Source organism: Hypomesus nipponensis, chromosome 22 (genome assembly GCF_054491055.1).
Source record: "Hypomesus nipponensis isolate SF chromosome 22, ASM5449105v1, whole genome shotgun sequence".
In the NCBI taxonomy this organism is placed as follows: domain Eukaryota; kingdom Metazoa; phylum Chordata; class Actinopteri; order Osmeriformes; family Osmeridae; genus Hypomesus; species Hypomesus nipponensis.
Window position 1 is genome coordinate 4,582,604 of NC_140382.1, and position 26,724 is coordinate 4,609,327.

Consider the following 26,724-nt stretch of genomic DNA (forward strand, 5'->3'; position numbering starts at 1 on the left):
AGGATCGCAAATGCGCCATGAATCTGTATGAGTACTAGCTAGCAAAGCAATCATATAGCTTGAGCTAGTTGTTGCAAAAACAGAATGTTCCTGCGCTGACACAGACAAGCCGCCCCATGTCTAAAAATTCTGGACAGTTACAGTATATTGCAGTAAGAAACTATAGGCAACCTATATCGGGTACTGGTATGTGAAATAATAGCGTGTTATTAAAACGTTTAATGGTCGCTAGTTGTAGTTTTTTTTTTTTATCTACAAAGCTAGTCTGGCTATTTTACTTCTAGCAATGCTAGATACCTTTGTCTGACAATCTGACTGCTGGCTAACGCGTTAGACAGTGCTAGCTACTAGCAAGCTTGCTAACGCGTCGTTACTCAGTACAGTAGCTAGAGCTAGTGACTGACAGTTCATTCTCCGTTTAATCTCTTTGCAGCAAACCAAGATGGAGTGTGAGTGGAAACCAGACGAGCAAGGACTTCAGCAAATCATACAGCTTTTAAAAGAGTCACAGTCGCCTGATACCACCACTCAAAGATCCGTACAGCAAGTATCCTTTGGCATTGCTCGCAGACGAAAGTGGAAGTCCAGACATATGTCTGTTAGCTACAATCTGGGTTTGTGTCAGCCACAACAGCGGCGGGTTACCATGCTACATTGCTAGCGTGTATACATCGACACTGACAGCTGGCTAGTACGCTGATAATAGACGTATTGGTAGAAATTGATATTGATTATTAATCATTGTTTTGTACTTATTGATAATGCATGTTCTAAAGCGGTAACTAGTACGTCGTTAGCTTGTTGTCTAGGCTATCACTATATAGCAAGCAGAGTTTGACAGCCATCTAACATTGATCTTACCTAGCTTCAAATTAACCACACTGTAAAGACGGTCATCTCATCAGGCCCATTGTGTACTGTCAGTGTTGTGCTGTGCTTATTTTCCTGCTAGTAATTGTGTACGATGACACATGAATGCTATGTCATGATGATTGGGGTTTGTTAGCAGAATTGGGTATCTACCTTGCTATTTGTGCCATATACAATCGAAATGTCCTCTGTAATACTGGGTATTCTGTATCAGAACTCTATAAGACCCTTCACATCTCGTAAGCATATTATCAATAGCGAGGACATGGCCATATTGGAACAGAGAAGGCATGAGTTGTCTACAACATACTTTACTGGTTAAACCCATAGATAAGTGTACTGGTAATGGAGCGTAAGCCTGTTTGGTTCTCAGTAAAGGCATCACGGAGCAGGGTGGACACTAGGTAGTTTGGCAACTTGGTCAAAGCCTGGTTAAGGAGATGACTGAGGTGTCCATAAATATACTAGCTGTTATGGTATGCAGACGTTACTGTCTTCTATCTGTAGTGGCAGCTTGTCTGTGTTTTGAGTGAATGGCAGTCATACAGGGAGGATGAAAGAGAGGAGGGCTCTTTGCGATAGTTATATGGCTCAGTAATTAACGTTATAAGCATCAGGTACCGCTGACCCTTCACGCCTATTATCCTCAACCTCCTTGTCCTCAGAGACTCGAACAGCTAAATCAGTTCCCAGACTTCAACAACTACCTGATATTTGTTCTCACGAAGCTGAAGTCAGAAGGTAAGTTCCGTTTCCCCAGCAGTTCCTCACCACCACCACCACCACCACCACCCACCACCAATCACGTTGGCGCTAGTGTGCCTCTACAAGTTGGTGTTGCTGACGTGTCGCAGCGCCGCCTCCGAGAACAAGCCAGGCGTCCTCGACGAGAGCAACCCCCCTTGAGAGCCTGTCACCAACTCGATGGCCCAAGAATATGGGTCACTCTAATTTTAACCCTAATGCCGGGCTCCAGTCAACTCCAGAGCTGACTGACTGGACGGTTGATGACCCCATGATTTTGTCCTTTAAGCCATTTATGGCATGTGCTATGCCAACTGTCCAGAGAGGAATTTAAGGATCATTAATGGGAATCATTATTCCTCCTATAATGGGAAATCAATATGTGATAGATCCATTGGTTTTCGTTAAGGCACGGACAATGCATCGAGCGCCTCCGTTTGATTAAAGGTTGAAATGACTTCTGCAGCAAGCAGAAGCTCTTATTTAATCCCAGTGTCTAGAAGACTTAGTCAGAACCTGTCAGCATCTGAGCTGTAAATGCATTTATTCCTAATTGGCTGTCCTGCTGTTGCTATTCAGAGTTCATCTCACCTACCTACCTTATCTGTCGATGAGCTTGTACTCATTACTTTTTTTCAGTCTGCTCGACTATCGGAAAAATCATCTGCAGACTTCATTTAATTTGACGCTTTCCATTGAGCTTTGATGTATTTTTCCTATTAGCAAGTGCACAGTATGGTACAAGTGGCCTTGTGTTTGTGTCGCCGTGAGCTGGCTGTAGCGACGTTGCGGCTGATGCTCTTTGGGACGCCTGCCAGATGCACTGATTTGAATGATATTCAAACCTCTGAAAGCCCACAGAATTCAAATCGTGAGGAGGTCGCTGCACTGGAAAGGCGCCCAGTCTCCTTGTTTTCAATCGGCAAATGTCACGGCCCTTTATTACTTTTCATCTATTATCGCGCCGTTATTCATTATGTTCGTAGAAACTTAATTTCCTGAGAAATTGTAGAACTGGCCTCATCTCTGGAATATCCCTGTGCCCCCCCCCCCCCCCCTTCCTCCCCAACCCCCCCCCCCCCCCCCCAGACGAGCCGACTCGCTCCCTGAGCGGGCTGATCCTGAAGAACAACGTGAAGGCCCACTACCACAGCTTCCCCAATGGCGTGTCCGACTTCATCAAGAGCGAGTGTCTGCAGAACATCGGAGACTCGTCGCCCCTCATCCGCGCCACTGTGGGTGAGTGAAGCCCCAGAGCCAGACGTCCTGCTTTAGTCCTACAGTAGAAACACCATCACCACCAGAGTTGGGCTTGGCGCCACGTTGAGACTGGTTTATGTGTTGGATATCGCACCCATAGATATATATATATATATATATATATATATATATATGTATATATAAACTCTAGATGTCTTACGGCGTATGCCACTGCATACTTCTATTCAAAACATTTTTTTTATTACATAATTATTCATAAGTATGCAGTGGCATAGCTACATCTCTGACGTTGATAACAAACCAAACTGTTGAAAAATCGGTTGAAAATTGAGCAAGTTATGGTTATTTATGTGTATGGTTATATATATATATATGTAGCACCAAGCCAATGTTCTGGGTGAGCGAGTTGACTGTAGCGAGATGGCCGCCATGTGCGGACGTTTGACTCCGTTGTCCGGCAACGCAGACGAGACATCTAGTGTTTATATATATATATCTATGATCGCACCTGTCTCAGTATAGCCAGTGTTTTCCCGATGCCGGAAGTTGAAAATAACAAGACGCAGCGGTATGGTTTCTGCGTACTTTAGGCATGGCACGTCTAGATGCTGTTCTCGATACATTGCCGAGTTCACAGAAGTGGAGGTCATTCATGTCTCCTTGTTAGTGATGCTGGTTGGGCAGCACTGTGTACGAGTTTCATGGTTTTTTGTTGTTGTTGCCCTTTGCAGCAAGTACAGGTGCATTTGATAGTTTTGTCCACCCCTCAATTCTATGTCGTGGTTTTAAATCCAAATGATACAAAACATAGCACTCTTGACAGGAATATAATGAATCCTAATTCTTTGGGAGAAATACGAACGAGATATATGTACGGTATATTAATAATTAACACCGTGTCACGGTGTGCTAGCTGAACAGGTTTGCACGGTTTCCTCGTATCCCAGCCCACCGGCACAGCCCAGTGCTGGGGCTCCGTTGCCGTGGTTACCAAACATCTGCGCTGAACACAAATCACCTCACAACAACAGATTTATTTCAGAATGCAGGTTTCCCGGCCGCTTGTTCCTTCTGTTAAGGAAAGCTTCCAAAATGGCGAAAAATCGAAGCTGCTTCTCGCTGGCGCCGCCCGGCGCCACCACCCATGCAGACTCAGAGGTGTGACAGTTTGGTGTGGTCTCTGAGCTTCACAGTTTAATGCCATGGAAATGGTCTTCCTCTTCCTCTCATGTTTATAAAAATCGACTAAGAGGGAACAGATTAAAGGACAAGGTGGCGGTGAGACGTGCAAAGGCATGCGCCACGTCACATCCATCAAATTGACAGTAGAATGTAGATGAATAGGATCGGGTGGAGCTGGGATGGAGCCAAAAGGGTGCACGCTCTGCAGTCCTTCTTCAACTTTATAGTATAGAGTTGTCTGCTGGACTTCTGCCCTCTCTCTCTCTCTCTCTCTCTCTCTCTCTCTCTCTCTCTCTCTCTCTCTCTCTCTCTCTCTCTCTCTCTCTCTCTCTCTCTCACGGCCTTCTCTCTCTCACGGCCTTCTCTCTCTCTCTCTCTCTCTCTCTCTCTCTCTCTCTCTCTCTCTCTCACGGCCTTCTCTCTCTCACGGCCTTCTCTCTCTCTCTCTCTCTCTCTCTCTCTCTCTCTCTCTCTCTCTCTCTCTCTCTCTCTCTCTCTCTCTCACGGCCTTCTCTCTCTCTCTCTCTCTCTCACGGCCTTATCTCTGTCTCTCTCTATCGTCCATTCCCCCCCCCCCCCCCCCTCTCCGGCGCCGTCTCAGGTATCCTCATCACCACCATCGCCTCCAAGGGGGAGCTGCAGAACTGGCCGGAGCTGCTGCCCAAACTCTGCCTCCTGCTGGACTCGGAGGACTACAACACCTGCGAGGTGAGTGAGGCTCAGGTGGGTCCGGCACGGCCCGGCTCCCCAGCTCTGGACCAGACCAGAGAGCACCGCTGTGGTCTTGATGCCGTTCGGCTCAGCGCTGGTGGTGTCTTCCGCATCAGGGAAAGGGTTTGAAGGGCAGAGGGGAGCCATAATAATAGAGAGTGTGTGTGTGTTGGGGGGGTGAAGTAGCATCTGGATGACATCCTGCTGGTTGGATCAGCCGAAGGCAAAGTCCCTCAGCTGGATTTGAACCTCCCACTAAAACCAGCTTATTCAACATGGAATCATTTCCCCTATGTCTCCGGTCCTTTATTTACAACTGGGGGGAGGGAGAGAGAGAAAAAAAACCTGACCCCGTTTCCAGGCTCCCAGGTGAACCCTGAACGGCTTTCGTAAGAGGCGAGCCGGCGACCTCAGCGTCTCCCTGAAGGCTGGAGGGATTCCGCTTGGTCTCCGCGGCCCTCCCCCTCAGCCCGCCGGTGGTTGGTCACTGCTCCCCCGGTTCCCCGGGACAGGGTGCCTTGCTTCACAGAACATCTCCGGGGAGCAGCGTGCCCCAGCCGAACAAAGGGATTCTTGTTATTATGCGGTGGAGCTGCGCCTTGCCGGCTACGACCTCACGTCGGTTGACCACTTTGCGACCTTGAGCTCGCTCTCCCTTGTGACAGCCCTGACGGTACACTCACCCCCAGTGAGCGCGTGTGCGTGTGTGTCTGTGTGTGTCTGAGAAAGAGAGAGTGGGTGTTTGCACAGGCAGTGATGTATGACTGTAAGCACGTGGGGTCTTTGTCGCATACTTGGGGACATTTGTATTCAAGTCAGGCGAGTTGCAGGTGTGTGTGTGGAAAAGGGTTGAGCTGTGGCTACGGCAAACTCCTAGCTTGCTCGGTCGCGGCAATATGGCTCACCCTTTGATTTGACCCATGATATCATTATGTCTCAAGTGAAATCAAGCCTGCCACTCAGTTTCCTGTCCTGCTAACATACAGTTGCATCATGGGGGAGCGCTCCATTGCAACAGCTCCTAAAATAGCCTGGCTATACCATGATGCCTTGCGGTGGCTCCGTGGCGCCTTGCCAGAGGTAGTAAATATGAAGCCAACACGCTGGTGCCTCACCGACGAGCTGATGGAAGGTGCCACACGCGCATACACACACACACCCGCGCGCGCACACACACGCGCGCCACGTTCCACTCATCAGCTGTGCCCTGCACATGCCAGCAACGGCAGGCTTAATGCAGATGTGAGGGTTTGAAGGACATTTACATACTGCTCACACACACACACACACGCACAGGTGCTCAGACACACCCTTAGCCTTCCCCTGGAGAGCTCGGCACACGTACAGTACATATATTATTAGAACTCTGCCCTCTGTATGTCAGTATTCACATTTTTTCAATTTGTGTCATGAATTCAATTTCAATGAGCATGGATCGCCATCTCCATCATAGCACTTCTACTCTCTAAAACGGCTCCTGTCTTTTCCTGTCGTAAGCAGGACAATGCGCTGCCCACCACAGTCATATGGCATCTGCAACAGTATGTCCTATTCTCCGCGACCTTTATGACGTTTCCAGCTGTGCTAAAGTGGTTCGACTTCAGTCAGAGTAGGAAGGATGTGCATGGAAGGAAATGTTGGAAATATGCTCTGCATCTTTCCCATAACTAAACGACCCACAATGCCTCTCTGTGCACAGCCACACAGAGCTCCCTCAGAAGTCTAGATTGAGGTCAGCTATTTTCTGCAGAGGAGATCGTGTGTCTGTGTGTGTTTGTAACGAGGATAACATTGATAACGGAGGTTTGGTAACGGGACTATCCGCGCTGCGTATTTTAGAAAAGGAACCTTTCACGTCGTGATGCGAGTCGGGAGATACTGCTGAGTAGGTTGAACGTTGACCCGTAAGCCAAAGTGTGTGCTTCTGCTTATATCTGTGCGCCCAAAGATTGTCCTCTATGCACACACCCGCGCGCACGCGCGCGCACACACACAATCTGCTGTCCACTGCAGAAAGTGCCTAACAATGGGCATGTGAGCTTCAGAGCTGGACCGTGAATCCCACCTGCTGTCACGTCACATGGATGCCTGCGTGGCGCTGACCTGGGGAGCCCATGGTACCAGGATGCATTTTGGGAAGACGGCAAGCCGGCGGGGGGCAGTGTGATGCTTTTTCGTCAACGTTCTGCGGGGAAAACCTTGGGTCCTGCCAGTCATTGTGGAACACCCACAATGTGGAACATCCACCTTTGACACGTGCCGCCTAGCGAAGCATTGTTGCGCACCACGCACATTCTCGCAGACCGTGCACATCCTTTCAAAACGGCGTTGATGGCAGTGGCGTCTTTCAGCAGGATAATGCGCCCCGCCACAAAGCAGGAATGGTTCCGGAATGGTTATAGGAAGACAGTTCAAGGTGTTGACTTGGCTTCCAAATTCCCAATATCTCTATCAAGGCTTGAAATGAACTTTTGTACTTGGTAGCAGTGGTGCGCCCAACTTTCAAAAGTTAGGAGCAAAAAAAACAGCAACAACTCGGGGCAACCCCCCCCCCCCCCCCATTTTTTTTTTTTCATGTGGTCTTTCTCACACAATTGCGTCCAAATATATTTTTAGGTTGACACCATTTTGAGAGCGGGCCCTGTCTATCCAGTGGGGCATCTGTGGACTGTGCTGGACTAACAAGTCTGATCCACGGATGCTCCACCTCGCCACTTTCAGGACTTAAAGGCTCTGCTTGCCATGATGAGAATGTCATCGTTGGCCTTGGCTTATATTGTCCACTCGACATCAAATTGATATGTACAGTCCTTTTTACAAGCGGTGTCACCGAGGGGCTTCACATACGCCCATAGGACCCTCAACCAGCCAAGACCGTCAAGGAAGACGAGGTGAAACTCCCGGCGAAACTCATTCGAGAAACAATGGAAGAAACCTTGGGAGGAGCAATTCAGCGAGGGATCCTGAGACGGACGACACCGTGAAACGCTGACTTGGATGGGCTCTCACACCGGACTTTGTGGCGCAGTCTAACTCGGCCAATAGCGGCAGCAGTGTTTTAGACCTGCTGCTAACACACTAAATCCCCACTAACATCTGGGGAGGGAGACTGTCTCTCCCCCCCCCTTCCCCAACGCCTTAGGACCCTCCCCGTTTTGTAGTCCGGAGGTGTGTGTGTGGTGGGGGGGGTGGCGGCTGTTCCTCTTTGCCCCACCCAATCTGCACACTATAAAAAGCCTGGAGCAGGTGTGTGTGTCCCAGTGAGGCTCCGCAGAGCGCCGGCAGGCCTCTCTATTTAGGTTTTAGCCGGAGAGCCGTTTGGCCGTGGTGATTTACGGCGGTTGGATGTGTCAGAGGTCAGGTGTCATGTCGCCGAGGAGCTTTGCTTTCAGACGGGACGCTGGAAATGACATTGTCACAGGGTGTCCCTGGAGAGCGGGCAGAGGAGGAGGGACCCTTTTTAGTTTTATTTGAGCGACATTTTTTGTCGCCGTTCAACGCCCGACTTCTCAGTTCGATTCAATGTCATATTTATTTGATTTGTTTTTGGGGCGAGGAAATGTTCCCATTCCTTAAAAAAAAAAAAAACACACAAAAAAAACAGTGATTTCAAATGTCATCTGAAAGCAGACATAAGGAGCAGGGGAAGCGTGGGACGGAGGGCATGTTTGTTGAAGCGTCTTTCTCCCCCCAGCAGGCTGAGCTTCCATTCCTCCAGCATCGCTGTCATTTTCTCCCTTCACACTAACAGTGGCCCGGCCCTGGAGAAGCCATCGGTATGCACAGCAGCCCCTCTTCTCCCCCCACCCTCACTTACAACTCCCGTCTGTCAACAGTGTGTGTCACGCAGCTCCACACACACGCACACACACACACACACACACACACACACACAGGTCCTTCAGGCTTTCCAAGCTACCAAGCTACTCCCCCCTGCCCCTTTTCTCTGAGGGGTTTCGTGTCTGCTCTAGTTTACCCTTGGTTTTGACCTTGGTGACACTGTTCCTTGTCCTCGACCGCTCTTCGCTGGCTGCAGGTAGAAACCCTTCCACCCTGACGTCCATGCAAAGAAGCACAATACAAACAGCAGATGTCAATCTCTCCTGTCGCATCACACATGTAGACACACACACACACACCGTGTGTCTCGTAGCTTTGATGTCCCTGTCTAGAAACTGTCTGGAGGAGGAAGGAGCCCAGGCCTGCCGCGGCGATGGTTGCCATGGAAACGGCCCTTTGACAGCCTCTGCCGCTGTGCTTTTTGTTGCATATGCTTTTCAGACCACTCTGTGTGTGTGTGCGTGTGTTTGAGTGTGTGTGCAAATTCCTGTGGGAGAGAAATGGGGGAGATTGACTCCCCCCCCCCCCCCACCCCATCCCCATCACCAAGGGACAGTGTTGGCAGGTACTTAACAAGGTTATGGGACCATTTTGTTATCCATCAGCCATGTGGTCAAACCCACTTTACGGCCACAGAATGAGAAAAGTAACAATAATAGCCAATGTGATGAATGTGTTCCTTGGAGAGGGTCATTCATTGTTTTCAAGCAGAGGTGCTTTTAATGCTCACTGCAAGGATTTATGTTTCCATGACATCATTTTGGACACAGCTGGGTGTATAGCCAATTTAAACGCTAAAACGTGTTCAGGTGGAGACGTGCTCAGGTTTTATGGGGCTGTGTCAATGTTGGCATGATGTCCGCTTGTCCCTGAGGTTTTATGGGGGGGGGACGGGGTTAATGTCGGACAAGTATTTATTTATGCCCCGATGCACAGAGTATGACACTGAAACATTCTCTAACCAACCTGTCTCTCTCTCTATTTCTCCCTGTCTGTTTTTCTCTGTCTGTGTCTCTCTCTCTATTTCTCCCTGTCTGTCTGTCTGTCTGTCTCTCTCTCTCTCTCTCTCTCTCTCTCTCTCTCTCTCTCTCTCTCTCTCTCTCTCTCTCTCTCTCAGGGAGCGTTTGGAGCCCTGCAGAAGATATGCGAGGACTCGGCGGAGATTCTGGACAGCGACATGCTGGACCGGCCCCTCAACGTCATGATCCCCAAATTCCTTCAGTTCTTCAAGCACAGCAGCGCCAAGATCAGGTCTCACAGAACTCCTCATCTGATCCCAGCTGGTCTCTCTCTCTTAGATGATCTCCAGCTCCGCCCGGCCCTCTGGCCATCCCTCAGCCCTCTGTCCTCGGTCACTCCACCCCTCTGCCCTCAATCTCTCACTCCTTTCTTTCTTCTCTCCATCCCCGATCCCTCATCCCTTCCTCCCTGATCACTCATCCCTCCATCCCCGATCCCTCAGCCCTCCATCCCCGATCACTCAGCCCTCCATCCCCGATCACTCATCCCTTCCTCCCCGATCACTCATCCCTTCCTCCCCGATCACTCATCCCTTCCTCCCCGATCACTCATCCCTTCTTCCCCGATCACTCATCCCTTCTTCCCCGATCCCTCAGCCCTCCATCCCCGATCACTCACCCCTCCTCTCCATCACCGCACTTCTCTCGTCTCTCAAACCCCGATCACTATTCTCTCTAATCCAGATCACTCCTCCCTTGATCCCCAATCCCCGCGTTCGCTCACTCCTCTCTCAGCTCTCCATCCCCGATCACTCACCCCTCCATCCCCGATCAGTCACCCCTCCATCCCCGATCAGTCACCCCTCCATCCCCGATCAGTCACCCCTCCATCCCCGATCCCTCACCCCTCCATCCCCGATCCCTCACCCCTCCATCCCCGATCAGTCACCCCCCCATCCCCGATCAGTCACCCCTCCATCCCCGATCCCTCACCCCTCCATCCCCGATCAGTCACCCCTCTAACCTCACTGACAACATGGTCGGGCTCAGATGATCCCAGCTCTGTCTGTCTGTCTTTCCTGAGGTTGTGGAGGGGAGCGTGGAAGACAGAGGCTGCATTGATGGGGTGGGGGAGGGGACATGGACATGTGAGTCAAGTTGGTGCACCGGTTTTAACCCCCCCCCCCCCCCCCCCCTCCCATGTGTGCTTTGCAGGTCACACGCAATCGCCTGCGTCAACCAGTTCATCATCAGCAGAACCCAGGCTCTCATGCTGCACATCGACCCCTTCATAGAGGCAAGTCGACGTTCCTAAACTATCCCGGCCCACCTCCGGCTCCAGCGGTCCTCCTCTGTACCCCCTCGAACCAAACCCAGCTCTTACCATAGATGGATCGTACTGCACTGAATCACACCAGCGCACGCACACATACCTACATACATACATACACACACCGTTCCAAACTCTTGAGCAGGAGGAAGACAAATGGTGTGTGAAGCCTGGAGAGAACCACGTAGCAGACAGCTGCATCCGTACCCACAGTCCCAGCCAGCCAGGCAGCCAGGCAGAACAGCACGCTCCGTGTCCCCAGGAGGGTCTGTGCAGAGAGCAGTGTGTCAGTAGGTTAGCACCGAGCCGTCCCACAGCAACACGGGCCGCCCCCTCTGCACCGTCCACCAATCCAATCCCGGCGATTTGGACGAGAGGCTGTAATCCAGAGGAGTGCCTGGTCACGGCGGCCACTCGCCGCTGATGAGCTTATGACCGGGTCAGCTGGGTTAGGGGACGGCAGAGCCGGACGGGCCGGCGGACAAAGAGAGGGAGCAGACAGGTGGAACGATGAGAGAGAGAGAGAGAGAGAGAGACGCTTCAGCTGGGGAAAGATTAACACCGGGTTAACACTCCCTCTCTCTCTCTGTCCCTCTCTCACTCTGTCCCTCTCTCTGGCATTCACATGCTTAGTAACTCCACACAGTTCCTGAGGTCCCTCGAGGGTTTGTGGGTTATCTGCGGGTTATCTGCCGTTGTTTACTCGAGTTTCTTGTGGGGGAAAGTTCAAGATGATTGGCCGCTGGTTAGTTCTGTAGGAGTCTCTGTGTGTGTGTGTGTGTGTGTACCTTTTTTTAAATGGCGCACATGGTGTCTACAAAACAACTGCCTGTCACACACAGACACCTGGCGAGGGTCCTTCTTTAGACAGATAGTTCCTCTGAGTCTCCATGGAGGCTCTAGAAGAATCCAGAGAGAATTCAGGTTGATAATGAATCAAATCAAGCTGTATTTATATAGTCCCTCCTAAAGTGTGATGGATAGTTGCTGTGAGTGTACACCTCCTCTCCAGGTATGTTTATAAGGCTAATATGGGAGTCAGGTGGCTGAGCGGGTAGAGCATCGGGCTGGTAATCTGAAGGTTGCCAGTTTGATTCACATGCACATGACGTTGTGTCCTTGGGCAAGGCACTTCACCCTATTTGCCTCGGGGAGAATGTCCCTGTACTTACTGTAAGTCGCTGTGGGTAAGAGCGTCTGCTAAATGACAATGTAAATGTAGTATAGGTTATTTCAGCTACTGGTTGCACTATCCGCAATATTGCACTATTGTACTTCACTTAGGTTAGTATAGGTTTATAAGGTTATTGTGTGTCATGTGTATTTAGAGGTTGAGTATACTATATTGAATATTGTATATTATTTGTACATGAGGAGGTTTACTATATTTGAGTTTATCATAGATGTAATCTGTTCTGTGTACTTATATGTTATGCCAGGTTACTTTGCGTTTTCCTGTCTTAAGAATTTCAGTGCCCAGTCTGACCCTGTGTTGTTCTGTGCATCTGAGAGTAAGACTTAAACTTGAACAGGTCATTTTCTCACCCTCTTTTTCTGTCTCTGTCTCCTCTCTCTCTGTCTCTCTCTGTGTCTCTCTCTCTCCATCTCTCTGTCTCTCTCTCTCTCTCTGTCTCCCTCCCTGTAGAACCTGTTTGCCTTGGCGACGGACGAGGAGCCGGAGGTGAGGAAGAACGTGTGCAGGGCCCTGGTGATGCTGCTGGAGGTCCGCATGGACCGCCTGCTGCCGCACATGCACAACATCATCGAGGTGAGGCAGCCCACCGCCTGCCTGGAGAAGAGGGAGGGGAGGGGTGGAGGGAGGGAGGGAGGGAGGGAAGGAGGGAAGGAGGGAAGGAGGGAGAGTGGGTGGGTGGGTGGGTGGGTGGGTCAGAAAGAGAGAGACGGCTGGAGAGACAGAGGGAGGGGTGGAGGGATACATGGTTGGAGAAAGATGATGGGTGGGAGGGGCAGGGATGGACGGACGGAGGGAGAGAAGGGAAAGAGAGCGTCGGGTAACAGAGGGAAACAATGAATGGGAGCAAGAAATGGGGAAAGAGTTTGAGGGGTCAGTGTCCAGCGTTGCACACTGCTATCACGGTGACATCTGCTGGAGAGACATTGTAGTGCAGTCAGCGACATTCACTTCTTGTCCCACCTGTGTGTGTGCGCCTCTGCAATTATTCAATGACAAAAAGAGTTACTACAAATGTAAAAAAAAAAAAAAAAAAAGTAAAGAAAAACTCATTTTCCCATGGTCCTCTACCCCAGTACATGCTGCTGAGGACCCAGGACCAGGATGAGAATGTGGCCCTGGAGGCCTGCGAGTTCTGGCTCACACTGGCCGAGCAGCCCGTGTGTAAGGACGTGCTGGGTGGACACCTCTCCCAGTGAGTGACACACACACACACACACACACTCGCTCCAGCAGAGACTCCCTATGATTTATCACCACCCCTACTAATTCAGATCAGACCCCCATCTGTGTATCTGGACGTCTGCCTACACCAACCCTCCCCAGCCCCCCCACCCCATGCCCTTGGCCAGGTCTTGATGGAGAACCCTATCTGTAACCCTCGGCTCCAGCATCTGACACCACTGACATATTAATCAAGGAGCGCTAGTGTATTTAGGGCCTGAGTGATGGCCTGAAGGCTCTGACCTGTCCTTGCCCCTGACGGCCTCCTGTTTACTTGTCATGATTCTACTCCTCTCCTCGCCTGCCTCTTCCCTTTCCTCGCCTCTCCCTTCTCCTCTCCTCCCCTGCCTCTCCCTTCTCCTCTCCTCCCCTGCCTCTCCTGTTCCCCCCTCCTCTTCTCTCCCCTGTTCTCCTCTCTTCTCCTCCCCTGCCTCTCCCTTTGCCTCCTCTCCTCACATGCCTCTCCCTTCTCCTCTCCTCCCCTGCCTCTCCCTTCTCCTCTCCTCCCCTGCCTCTCCCTTCTCTTCTCCTCCCCTGCCTCTCCTGTTCCCCCCTCCTCTTCTCTCCCCTGTTCTCCTCTCTTCTCCTCCCCTGCCTCTCCCTTTGCCTCCTCTCCTCACATGCCTCTCCCTTCCCTCCTTTCCTCTCCTCCCCTGCCGCTCCGCTCCTCCTTCTCCTCGCCCTCCTCCTACTCCTCTCCTCCCCTGCCTCTCCCTTCTCTCCTTTCCTCCCCTCCACTGCCTCTCCGCTCCCCCTCTCCTCCCCTGCCTCTCCTGTTCCCTCCTCCTCTTCTCTCCCCTCCTCTCTTCTCCTCTCCTGCCTCCTCTCGTGTCTTCTCATACCCCGCCTCTCTTCCGCCTCTCCCCCAGACTCACTCCGGTGCTCGTCAACGGGATGAAGTACTCTGAGATCGACATCATTCTCCTCAAGGTCAGTCTCTCTGGAACTGTGAAATAACCTGCTGGGGGGGGGGGGGGGGGGGGGGGGGGGCACCTGTGATCTATTGGCTACCTCTCAGTCCAAGGTGTCTCAATCTGGTGTTTGTGTGTGTGTGAGCGCGCGTTTCGGTATGTGTCAGTGGTTGTGCCAAATCCAATGTATTTGTATAGCCCTTTTTACACGCGAGCATGTCACAGAGGGCTTCACGTACGCCCATAGAACGGCCCCTCGCCCAGCGTATGTGTGTTTGTCTGAGACGGATGTGAGTGTGGTCAAGACTGAGCGACATCGTTATGCCTTGCTCCGTCCCTGTCTCTTGGTGTTCTGGGACCTCCCTGGTCTGTGTATGCAGAGTGCTCTGAATATTGACCAGGCATACATAAGGCTGTCGACCTCACCGGCGGTCTGCGTGATGGACGGCCCGACAGATTGATCCAGACTGCACTGGAACGCAACGAGAAGCCCTAGGGGCAGCTCATTATATCATAGCAAGAGCAATGACGCGTGTGTGTGTGCGCGTGCGTGTGTTGTCAGGGCGACGTGGAAGAGGATGAGGCCATCCCCGACAACGAGCAGGACATCAGGCCGAGGTTCCACCGCTCGCGCACGGTCGCCCAGCAACACGAGGGCGACGGCATCGAGGACGAGGATGACGAGGACGACGACGATCTGGACGACGACGACGACACCATCTCCGACTGGAACCTGCGTGAGTGTCGCCGTCCGGCTGGGGAGCCCTCGCTCTCGCGGCTGAGCGCGCTCTTTGACATCTTTTAAACTTCCCGTGATGTCATGGGTTGACACGTGACTCCTTGGAAGGTCATGTGATGGAACTTCTTGACCTTTGCCTGTCTTTGTATGTGTGTGTGTGTGTGTCCCTTTTGCAGGTAAGTGTTCGGCGGCAGCGTTGGACGTGCTGGCTAACGTGTTCCGGGACGACCTGCTCCAACCCATTCTGCCCCTGCTCAAGGAGCTGCTGTTCCACCCAGACTGGGCCATCAAGGAGTCTGGCATCCTGGTGCTGGGGGCCATCGCTGAGGGTGAGGAGAATGGAGGGAGGGAGGGAGGCAGGGGAGAGAGCAAGAGAGAGCGAGGGAGGGGAGAGAGCAAGAGAGAGCGAGGGAGGGGAGAGAGCAAGAGAGAGCGAGGGAGGAGAGAGAGCGAGGGAGGGGAGAGAGACGATGTGACTGAGTGAGGTAATGGGGGGGGGGGGGGGGATGAAGACTGAGGAGGTGAATATCGGGTCATCCACTCCTACATGTGTCAAGTCAGCGAGTCTGACTCTCCTGCTGAATATAAACCGCTCATTTCACACGGTGCTGCCATTGTAGGAAATAGAAGTCAAGAGGTCTAATTCCTCTCCTGCCCACTTCTTTCTAACCGTCTTCTCCTCCTTCTCCCTATCCCATCCTCCTCCATCCTCCTCAGGCTGCATGCAGGGCATGATCCCCTACCTGCCGGAGCTCATCCCCCACCTGGTCCAGTGTCTGTCGGACAAGAAGGCCCTGGTGCGCTCCATCACCTGCTGGACGCTGAGCCGCTATGCCCACTGGGTGGTCAGCCAGCCGCCGGACACCTTCCTGAAGCCCCTGATGACGGAGCTGCTGCAGCGCATCCTGGACGGCAACAAGAGGGTGCAGGAGGCTGCCTGCAGGTAGGCCTGTGGGTGTGTGTGTGTGTGGTCTTGTTTAGGGGACCAAACGTTCTCACAAGTATAGTAAAACATGAGAGACTTGACCTTGTGGCGCCCTTTTGCTTGGGCCTCATAACCTCAAATGCTTTTTCAAGTGGATGTAGGTGTATATTAGGGGTCGACCGATATGCGTTTTCAGGGCCGATACTGATTATTACAGATCAAGTAGACCGATAACCGATATTTTGAACCGATATATATGTCTAGTGTAAAAATGAAAATGTATGTCAAAATTAAGAATAAAAAGGCCTCCGACAAAGACTCTCTTTAAATTATTGTAAACATATCTTTAATTCTGAGAACTTTTAATAATAACAATATTAATAATAACAACAACATAAAAAGTGCAGGGAGCATCCAGCAGTATTCTGTAAACATTTTGTAAACTTAAAGAAGTACATTTTAACCACAACAAGCAACAATGGAACAAATAATGTAAAAATAAATGGAATTGTTCCCTGAAGTTTTATAAGCTAATAAAATGGGCAAAAAAATTATTTATCAGCAAATCGGTTTTGAAAATGACCGATACCGATAACCAAAAAAATCCTCAAATCAGCCAAGCCGATAATCGGCCCACCCCTAATGTATATCCGCAAGCCTTCTGATTCTAAAGTTGTCTCCCCCTTTTGTCACTCACCCCACCTCTCCGCCACTGAATCCCCCCCCCCCTCCCTGTTCCTCCCGTAGTGCGTTTGCTACCCTGGAGGAGGAGGCGTGTACTGAGCTTGTCCCCTACCTGGCCTACATCCTGGACACGCTGGTCTTTGCCTTCAACAAGTACCAGCACAAGAACCTGCTCATCCTGTATGATGCCATCGGCACCCTGGCCGACTCTGTGGGACACCACCTCAACAAGCCGGTACGCACACACACACACACACACACACACACACACACACACACACAGGATCATACACTTGTGCATTTACATATTATTTATTTAGCAGACACTTTACAATGTCTTAAGTGCAACATCATTTGTGGGGGCAAGCACCCAACCACATCCATTCATATTTTTATAAACACACATTTGCACAGTCAGTCATACGCTCATACACACACATTTTCTCATACCCTCATACAAACACGTGCACACACACAGACACACACGTGTTTTGGTGTATGTTGTATGTCTGATGTGATGTCACCCTGCCGGTGTCCAGGAGTACATTCAGATGCTGATGCCTCCCCTAATCCAGAAGTGGAACCAGCTCAAGGATGAAGATAAAGATCTGTTCCCTCTCCTGGAGGTCAGTAAGCTACCGAGATGTTCTGCTGTCCAACCAGTCTCAGAGTCTCGGCTCCTTCTAGAAACCCCCCCCCTTGTGTCTTCCCTCCGTTAACTTGGCACTCGCAGCTAAACGGAGCGAGCTGAGTCGAATCATGAGGTGTCTTGTGGTTCAGTAGCTCCCTCATATCTTCCACCCAGAGCTGCTCCTGTTGGACTGACCATTTGATCCCTACATCCTTTTCTTCTTTTTTTTTTTTTTGGTCCTTCCTGTCCTGTTGTCTGTCTCTGTCTGTCTGTCTGTCTGTCTTGTTGTCTCTGTTTGTCTCTCTCTCTCTCTCTCTCTCTCTCTCTCTCTCTCTCTCTCTCACACACACAGTGTCTCTCATCCGTGGCCACAGCACTGCAGAGTGGCTTCCTGCCCTACTGTGAACCCGTCTACCAGCGCTGTGTCAACCTGGTCCAAAAAACCCTGGCCCAGGCTATGGTGAGTCTGTTAGACCCCTACACAGGCACACACCCACTCCTACACTCATGTGCGCATACTCTTACGCACACACGTACACACACGTATAAACTCCGATATACAGACGTACCCACTCACGCGAAGCCTTCCCCTCGCGTGAAAGCTACAGAGTGTGTGCCGTGGTCCTGTGAGGTCCTGGCCTTGGGCTGCTGCTCACCTGTGAGAACCATGTGCGTGAGAATGAGATGGCGTTTGTGTGCTGCCTTTGTTGCGATTGTGTTCCAGCTTGTAAACAGCACGTCGTTGCTGCCATCCCGGTGCGCGAGTTGGCACTCGAGCCTGGCTACTGGCTGGGGTGAATGGGAACGCGCGTTTGCGAAACATTTGGAGGCGATCGGCTCTCTGTGGGTTGTCACGCTTCGGGAATGTTGGATGTAATTGTTTCAGCTCCTTCCGTTCCCCTCTCCTTCCTCCAGCTCCGTCTCCCTCCCAACGACCTTTTTCCTCTCTTTCTCGCTCTCTCTTTTCTCTCTACTCACTGTCGCGCACCTCTCCTTTCTCTGTGCCTGCTCCATGCCTCTCTCATGCCTCTCTCTCTCTCTCTCTCTTTTCTTCTTCTCTTGTTGTCCTTTGTATCATCTCGACCCCCAAAGCTCCACCAGTCCCAGCCGGACCAGTACGAGGCCCCTGATAAGGACTTCATGATCGTGGCGCTGGACCTGCTCAGCGGATTGGCTGAGGGCTTGGGGGGCAACATTGAGCAGCTGGTCGCCCGTAGCAACATCCTGACCCTCATGTACCAGTGCATGCAGGTATGCTCCCGAAGTGCCAGGCCATCTGACCAGTCCCCCACATGGCCCATTTGTCAATTGTGCTTCGCCAATGACACAGAGATCGATGAGGCGGGTTGCATTACACAACGAAAAGCCGCCCGAACAGCGGATGACGCGACATTTTTTCCCTGAGCTCTCTTCCTGTTTCTTCCCGCCTTGCCTCCGTCCCTTCTCTCAGGACAAGATGCCGGAGGTTCGCCAAAGTTCCTTTGCTCTCCTGGGGGATTTGACCAAAGCTTGCTTCCAGCACGTCAAGCCATGCATCGGTGGGAACTCTTGTCACCTGGCGTCATTCGACCAAACAAAGCCAAAAATGTGAACTTTCCGTTCAATATCTGGACGGCAGGCTCTCGTTGTGTGTGACCACGCTCTCCCTCTCTTTCCTCAGCTGACTTCATGCCTATACTGGGCACTAATCTCAATCCTGAGTTGATATCAGTGTGCAACAATGCAACATGGGCTATCGGAGAGATATCAATACAAATGGGTGAGATATTGTCGCGTCAGCTCTTTTTGTCTCCTCTTTCTGTCTCTCTGATTTTTCTTCTCTCGCTTACTTTTCTATTTCTCACAACACACACACACACACAACTGACCCGTCCAGATTGATCAATACCCCCCTCCCCGCCGCCCCCCCCTCCCCGCCGCCCCCCCTCCCCGCCGCCCCCCTCCCCGCCGCCCCCCCTCCCTGCCGCCCCCCCTCCTCTGTCCCAGGCTCTGAGATGCAGCCGTACGTGGCCATGGTGCTGCACCAGCTGGTGGAGATCATCAACAGACCCAACACGCCAAAGACCCTGCTGGAGAACACAGGTACCACACGGTGGCGCTGCTGAGCAGCCAATGAGCCATGCCAGCCAGCCAAGCCAGCCAAGCCAGCCAGGCACACAGGAAGGGGCTCTGTCCACGCAGGCCCTCGACAGCACATGACCAGGCCTCTCCACTATACAGGCCAGGCGTGCCAAACAGTCTTTTCTAGCCTCGGGCGCCTACAGGTTTTGCCGGTTCCACCCACACTAACACGTCAACTATTCCACCCACTACTTGGGTAGGCCTGTTTGACCCTCTAAGTCTATTTAAGAAATATATATATATATAATCTGGCGAACCTTGTAGATGTCCAGGCGTGCTATTAACTGATACTGATTGATTCTGTGCTCTGTCAGCAGGTTTTGTGCAATATTCAGTGTAAAGCACCAGACAAAGACCAAGATTAGTTTATTGATAACTTCCTTACTACCATATGACAGCTAAATTGTCACAGCTATTTAGACAACGGAATGCTAACTGAACATAACTAACAAGAGATAATCCCACTCTAAACATGTCTTGAGCGATATGTAAATGCCACCTATTTTAGAGCCCACTACCATGGTTACACTCTGCCCCTACCACACACACACCTTTTGGAAACTGGGCTGTAATGAGCCACGATGTCCGCTCAATACGAACAAGTCAACCCATCTAGGCTGAGGCAAGGGTGAAGTGTAACCTGCTCAACTAACCGACAGGGACGTATGCAGAACTTTGTAGATGTGTTCTGTTTGTTTGTCAGTTTTATTTATTTGTTGTTTTTTAGTTACTGTTTTTCTAAATGTGAATGCATATCTGCCAATAGATGTTGAATGTTGTTTAGTTAAGGATGGCGGATGTTTGGTGCAGGATATGCATGGATACCCAAAACCATCAGACAAGTCGAAATGACCCGGCATTAAACAACGGTAACACTTCTATCTGCCTTATGTTGAAAAACTTGGCAGCTCTCAGTTAAACCAATCCACGGAGAGAATCAACATGTCATGTGACATCAAATGTAAATGTCGGTCTCTAAAAAAAGCTCGACAAATCAATAAACCGATTGCCTCATACAGACGGCAGAGATTCATAACGCTAAACCCGCCCCTCCGCGCTCATGGGCCACATATAAGCCTATCCTGCACTGAACTCAATTTCTAATTAGCCTATCATCTGCTTTCTGCATGTGTCATTGGACTGTTCATAAATGCTTGTTTCTTAATGAGAATGTTGCATAGTTCTGTGTCTCTTAAACTTAGGTCCCTCTTCCTGCCCTGCTGGATACTAGTCTCCTTTCATCTAGTTCACTCGGAGTAATCTGTCATTTCTTTCAACAAAAAAAAATATCTATATATTTATTTTCAGTTTCTTCTGAAAAGATAACCTTTTTGTGAGTTTAAGGGAGAAACCTCTGAAAGCCCAATGAAGGCGCTTATATTTAATGAAGCTGTATGAATGCACATATCAGTTGGAAAATTTGCATTTTTTTTTTTTATTGAACCATAAATTGTCCTTTTACAACTCACAGTACTGTAAAAATCACTTACTAGGTTGCCCATAGCACGTAAATAGAGGTTTTCTGGTCCGCTAGACTTGCATGCTGTCCATTGCATTGTGGAAGATATTGTGTTGTCAAAGGGTTCTCCCTTAAACGTGTTGTCGTTTTTAGAGTGTGATGTTATGCATTCCTCCCCCTTTAGTGAACGGGGAAGTTAGAATCAACACAAGTGAAATCTTCTGTTAATGATCATACACAGATTATGTTGATTTTATGTTTCTGAGTTGTTTGTTTGTTTTTTCTTTTTATTTTCTCCTCCCCCCCTCCCTCATTGCTCATGTCTTGGTTGGCGTTTGGTGGTGTATAACCGTGGTTGCGTTACCTTAGCAATAACAATTGGTCGTCTTGGTTACGTTTGTCCTCAAGAGGTGGCACCCATGCTTCAGCAGTTTGTAAGACCCTGGTGTGTATTATTCAATCTTTTTATTTCATTCATTTTCTCCTCTTTCCTCGACCGTCTCCCTGTCCGTCTCTCTCTCTCTCATCCTCCCCTGTAGCTGTCTTCTCTCTCGCTCCTCCCTGTCTCTCTCTCTGGAAAGAAGTCATTTGTCTCTTATGAATCAGTCCTTAACCATTGCCAACCGTGTAACTAATACTCCTTAGGTCTTCTGTGGTTTGTTTTCTTCTCGGTAGCAACTCCATGTATTACACATTGATTTATTTGATTTTTTTTATGTTGTTAATTGTCCCTAACAACTAATTAGTGCATGGGATTAGATTATCACATGCCTGCTGGGTTTACATATACAAGAGGAAGGATCAAAAAAGACTTCCTGTCTAGATCATTCCTCCCAAATCGTCCCCCTACTGTTTCAGTAGTCCTCCAGCTGCATGCGCCTATCCCAGAATGCACTACCTAAATATTCTCCCGTTATCAATGAAAAGTAATTGGCATTTATAAAGGTCCCATCAGTCTGGATAGGAAGGTCTTAGTGTACATGCTCCAGACTCCAGACATGCGACTAGACTTTAAGAAGTGCTATTAGAAATATTAGTAAGCTAATTTTAGAATGATTTTATAACTGAGTTGTGTTCAGAAGGGCAGCGTTGTACTGGTGCCGTTTGTCTGATGCATGCATGCTTAGAGAGAGAGGATTTTTTCCCCTACAGTAAAGTTAGGGATACAATTTAAATTGATAGTCTTTTGTTGTAGTATTGAGCTAAGAATGAATTAATGCTAATAATGCTTATGTTATCAAGACTACGTACTAGATAGTTATTATGTTTACCGTTACTGTATGTAAAAAAAGTCAGTTGATAGATAATTTATCATCACTCGTAAAGATGAATGCGTACTTTAAAATAATAATTGTATATATTTTTCAAGGTAGTCTCACAATAGTTCCAAGTCAACTTAATAGTATTGTACTGGCTATACACATGTTGCTGTTGCTAAAGTTTTCCTGTGGTTAAATGGGTTTGTTCCTGTTGTCAGGTGCACCTCTCTACGGAATATAAGAGACAACGAGGAGAAAGATTCTGCGTTCCGAGGCATCTGCACCATGATTAGCGTCAACCCTGGAGGAGTGGTGCAGGTGAGTGCCTACTAGTGGACAGAACCAGAACTGCTTCACCAGTAAAATGGCTCCTTGACTCTGGTGATAACCTGAAGTAGTGTCGTCGCTTCTGCACTCACCAGTGACTCCCCACCCCCATTTTTCCTAGGATTTTATATTTTTCTGTGATGCAGTGGCCTCCTGGGTAAATCCAAAAGATGACCTGCGAGACATGTTCTGCAAGGTACACTGTATGCCATTATTTAAGAATAGAATACGGTTGTTTGTGTGTGAGGGTGAATGGGAGACTGTGCGTGCATCTGCCTATGTATGAGAGTTTCCTGTCGACCTACGATCTCACAGTAGGAATTGTCGTCTCTCAGATCCTCCATGGATTCAAAAACCAGGTGGGGGAGGAGAACTGGAGGCGGTTCTCTGACCAGTTCCCCCTGCCTCTTAAGGAACGTCTGGCCACCTTTTATGGGGTCTAACTGTGTCCATAGGAATGGGCCTGTTCAAGGGGGTGAGTCTCTCTTTAAAAATGTCAAACAAATAAGTCCAGCGTGGGTGGTCAACTTAGCCGTATGCCAATATGAGGCTGGATAGATGTAACTGTGTGTCACCATTCACTCACAAGTGCTCCCCTCTGTCTCTCTGTTCCCAGGTCAGTCCATATGGGAGACGACAGGAGTCTCTTAAACCCAGGGATAAGTTACCCTTTACTGGGGGGGTAGGGTCTGCCAGCTGGGGGAGGGAGGGGTTGCACACCCCTTCCCATCCTTCTGGACGGGGTGGGATGGGAGGTGTTAGACCAGGCACTCGACGCCTCCCCCCTCTGCGTAGGCAAGGGGGGAGGGGGGGGTGACCTTCAGGCCAACTTTATCATTGGAGAAAATTTAGTTTCAGCTATCCAATGCATCTCAATCAGAGACTGAAGATAAACGGAAAAGCCTCTTCTTTCGTATTTTCACCATTTTAAATTTCCAGCCTTTCATAGAATATACATCCTCTGAGCTCCTCTTCAGCACTGCAGAGCAGATATCTGTTGACTCTGTAAAAGCTATTTAGATTTGGAAAATCCTTCGAGTTTTGAGGGTGGAGGGAGGGTGGGCGGTATTGTGGAGAATTAAAAAAACAATCAGTAGGCATCTACCACTCAGTGATAGATGTGGGGGTGAGGAGGAAGGGAGCTACAAGCACTAGACTGGATTGTACCATAGTCGTAGATCTGAAATCAGGAAATTGCATGGAAATGCAGTGGGTCTGTATGGTAATATTGTTTCCGCAATGGTGTGGACAGCTGCTAGTTAACAACTAACCGCAGTATGGTAATGGAGTAAAAGGCTGATGAACTATCATATATAGAGGCTTTTTTCTTCTTTTTTTGCCAGCAATGTTTTATAGCCCCCCAAAAAGGAGTCCTCCTTTCCATATCTTAATAAGAGTATGATAATTGCATTGTCTTTACTTGTAGTCCTCAATCAAGTGTCTGCTGTCTCTAGATATCTGAGTGGAGTGGTTGATAACAATAGATTGGGGTGTCTTGAAAAGAGACATTCGGGAGTAATTCAAAAGTAATTTGAGAGTATTTCGTCTACAACTGGTCAGAGGTTGTTTACTCTGCCAGACAGTCAAAAATGGCATCACAGACGTAGTATTGTTTGTTGTGGTTGAAATTCAAGTAACTTGTCTTAACGCAGGGTGGGGGGGTGGTGGTGGTGGTGGTGGTGGTGTGGGGGTAGGTAGCATGCTTGCATCATGACAGGGAAGGTGGTGTTCATCTTTAGAGTGCTGTGTGTGTTGCATCGGATAGTTGTGATGTTTGCATCACCCTGTGATAAAGTTCCTTAACCTCAGTGTTTTTACTCCATTTCAAAGTTGTTTTTTCGTCCCCTCTATGCTTGCCTGGGGAGCCTCTATAAATGTCTACTGTTGCTAGCATGGCTAGGCTAACTCGAAGGTAGCTCGTATAGTAGTACGGCCTCTAGGGGCTAGGCTGTGGACGAGAAAGAGTGTGTACATATCTGTAGCCATCTCTTGAGCGACGCTGGTCCTCTTTTGTCCTGTGCCGTGGCTGTGGCGTGCTATGTGCGTTTACCGGCGAGCATATCACACTCCCAAATTCTTACGCGAGTCGACGTGGCTTTACACTGATCCGCAGCCGGCTCTCTTCCAGTGGGGGGGAGGGAAATGGCATACAGGTGTTCGTCATGTATAGTGTCCTTTATCATTGTCGTCATCGCCATGTTTGCGTTTCTAGAGTAATATTAGGATATGAATCTAGTCCTACATTGGTGTTTGTGACCTCTGTGCTCCAATGCAAACTCGACAAACAGCAAACTATTGTTATAGTGAATCTTTTGTTCATCTTTTTTTTATTATTATGTACTGTGGTCATGCTGTTAGTTGTTTTTGCATTTTGTGTTCAAAGCATGATCTGGAGGATGATTGTAATGATTGTTTTGAGTGATTGTGTTTTGCGGGGTACTGATCACTTGCATGTTGGTGGCCCTTCACATCCCAGTCTAGCAGGGGGGAGGGGGGTATGTTAATATTCAACAAAGCTTTGAATAAAAATAAATAATAATTAAGGACTATTTCTTTGCAAAACCCACCCTCTTTTTGCCAATTTTCATTGAATCCAAGCCGACTGGAGAATCTTACTATTCATTATCTTTGACTATTGTCCTACCTAGTCATTAACTTTTCAATGCTGTGAAACCAGGATTTAGAAATACAATCTTGTACTCAATTTTCCCTTTTTCGTTTTGTGTTTGTTATGGCTCTTTGAGAATCAAAAAAAAAAAAGTGTTTGACTGTCTGATTGTATCCCATGATGAAGTGGTAGGTGGGCAGGGCCCAACTCGGCTCTGCTGGTCAGAGAAATTCCTGCAGTACTTTAAGGCCTGTGTTAAGGCCATATTATGCACTCAAAAAGAAAGATAGGAAAATATAATATGCAGTGCCACTCGTACATAAATTGTACTGTAATAATTTATTGATAATTGATCATGGGCACAATAAATTATGCTACGTTTAGAAGAAGTATTATCCCCTCCGTTTATTGGTTTATTTTGTCTTTTTTTTAGATAAATAATACATTATAAATTGAATGACCTAACTCTTTAATTCATTGATAATGATTGTTAAAACTGAATTTGAATAATATTTGAATGTGGAAATTATTCAATGACAATTAGTTCTATTATTTTATTATTGGTCAAATGACACAGCAGAAACAAAGCATCATGGGATATGTGGAGGCACTTGTCTTTGTTTGTTGTGTTGTGCCATGTATATTTGGTGTCCTGAAGTTTTAAATAATTTTGTCTTTGTCACATTCCAGCTGCTTGGCATGCAAACAAAACGGAGGAAGCATGGCTTGACTGGTTCTGTCCACTTAGGACACAAACTAAAGAGACAGCAAAAATAATATTTAAAAAAACGCATTTGCTGTCGATGTGCTGTCTTTACCGATGTTCACTGCTATACAATTTAGTTTCTCTACTTGAATATTTGTTGTAGTAACCTCAGGTTGTTTTGTGTTTACCGCTGTTATTTTGCTGTTGTTTTGCCTAATGTATGCCTTTTTCCATCTCCCTTTACCAAAACAGATTAGTTGTAAACCTCTCCTATTTCAACCATGAACAGAGTGTGTATATGTGGGTGCTGTTCAACAGTATGTGTGCTACATAGCTTACCAACAGGATTCTGAGAGATTAAAACGCACACCATTTTTTAAATAAATATTTACCAGATACACTGATATTGGAATCACAACTTTGGTGAAGAAGAGAATAATAAAGTGGAAAGAGTAACCTTGCACATAATTCATGCAACTTTGGCAAAGTGATTGTAAGAATTGTAGTCGTTTATATGTAGTGTAATAATATACAAGATGCCTTGAGAGCTATTGGATAATAATTTAGCTGATTTATCTGAATAAATATGTGATACACACAAGCAACTTGTGCTCATGGCTCATGGCTAGGTGTCCAAACTGAGGTATTTAATATTACAAAGAGTATAAAATGCTTTACGTGTCCCTTTATTACAGCATCAACCAACAACAGCAGAATGTCTCTTTCAAATGACAACTCCTGGATACCCTATGATGTTTATTTAACTATGAAACTTGACTAGAATTTCTCCAAGTCTGCCTTCACCTTCACTCGCTGTAATGGGAGGAACTTCATTTTGAATTGTGACAATATGATTTTATTTTTATTTTATTTTCCTTTTTGATAAGCAAGCTGCTGAAATTTGAGAAAAAATATTTTTTGGGGGCCACCAAATATTTTGGATCATGCAAAGAATCTATATTGTACTGTAGTAATTTTGTAATAACATTTGTATGAGGTAATGGATGTGAATGGTTATCACTGCTTGGATCTGTACATTGTTGACAATAAATTGTTTACATACATATGAAACTCTTGAATT

At 48.5% G+C, this 26,724-nt stretch overlaps 1 protein-coding gene across 3 annotated transcripts; it reads left to right on the top strand.

Moving 5' to 3' along the window:
* tnpo1 (transportin 1) lies at positions 1-26,714 on the top strand. Of its 3 annotated transcripts, none has more exons than XM_084686846.1 (25): positions 2-152; positions 434-547; positions 1,536-1,611; positions 2,704-2,853; positions 4,619-4,725; positions 9,686-9,819; positions 10,743-10,824; positions 12,503-12,625; positions 13,126-13,244; positions 14,143-14,203; positions 14,747-14,921; positions 15,100-15,252; positions 15,641-15,866; positions 16,596-16,767; positions 17,072-17,158; positions 17,516-17,623; positions 18,256-18,414; positions 18,614-18,701; positions 18,824-18,922; positions 19,150-19,245; positions 21,113-21,188; positions 22,221-22,320; positions 22,451-22,525; positions 22,665-22,804; positions 22,946-26,714. In XM_084686846.1, the coding sequence occupies exons 1-24, from the start codon at positions 117-119 to the stop codon at positions 22,770-22,772; spliced, it is 2,724 nt and encodes a 907-aa protein (XP_084542972.1). In that variant the 5' UTR covers positions 2-116; the 3' UTR covers positions 22,773-22,804; positions 22,946-26,714. The 3 variants fall into 3 exon arrangements, 2 of the variants coding, with proteins under 2 accessions (XP_084542972.1, XP_084542973.1); XM_084686847.1 differs by having other exon boundaries at positions 29-186; XR_014740926.1 differs by lacking the exons at positions 21,113-21,188; positions 22,665-22,804; positions 22,946-26,714 and having other exon boundaries at positions 1-152.
* Positions 26,715-26,724: the final 10 nt, after the last annotated feature.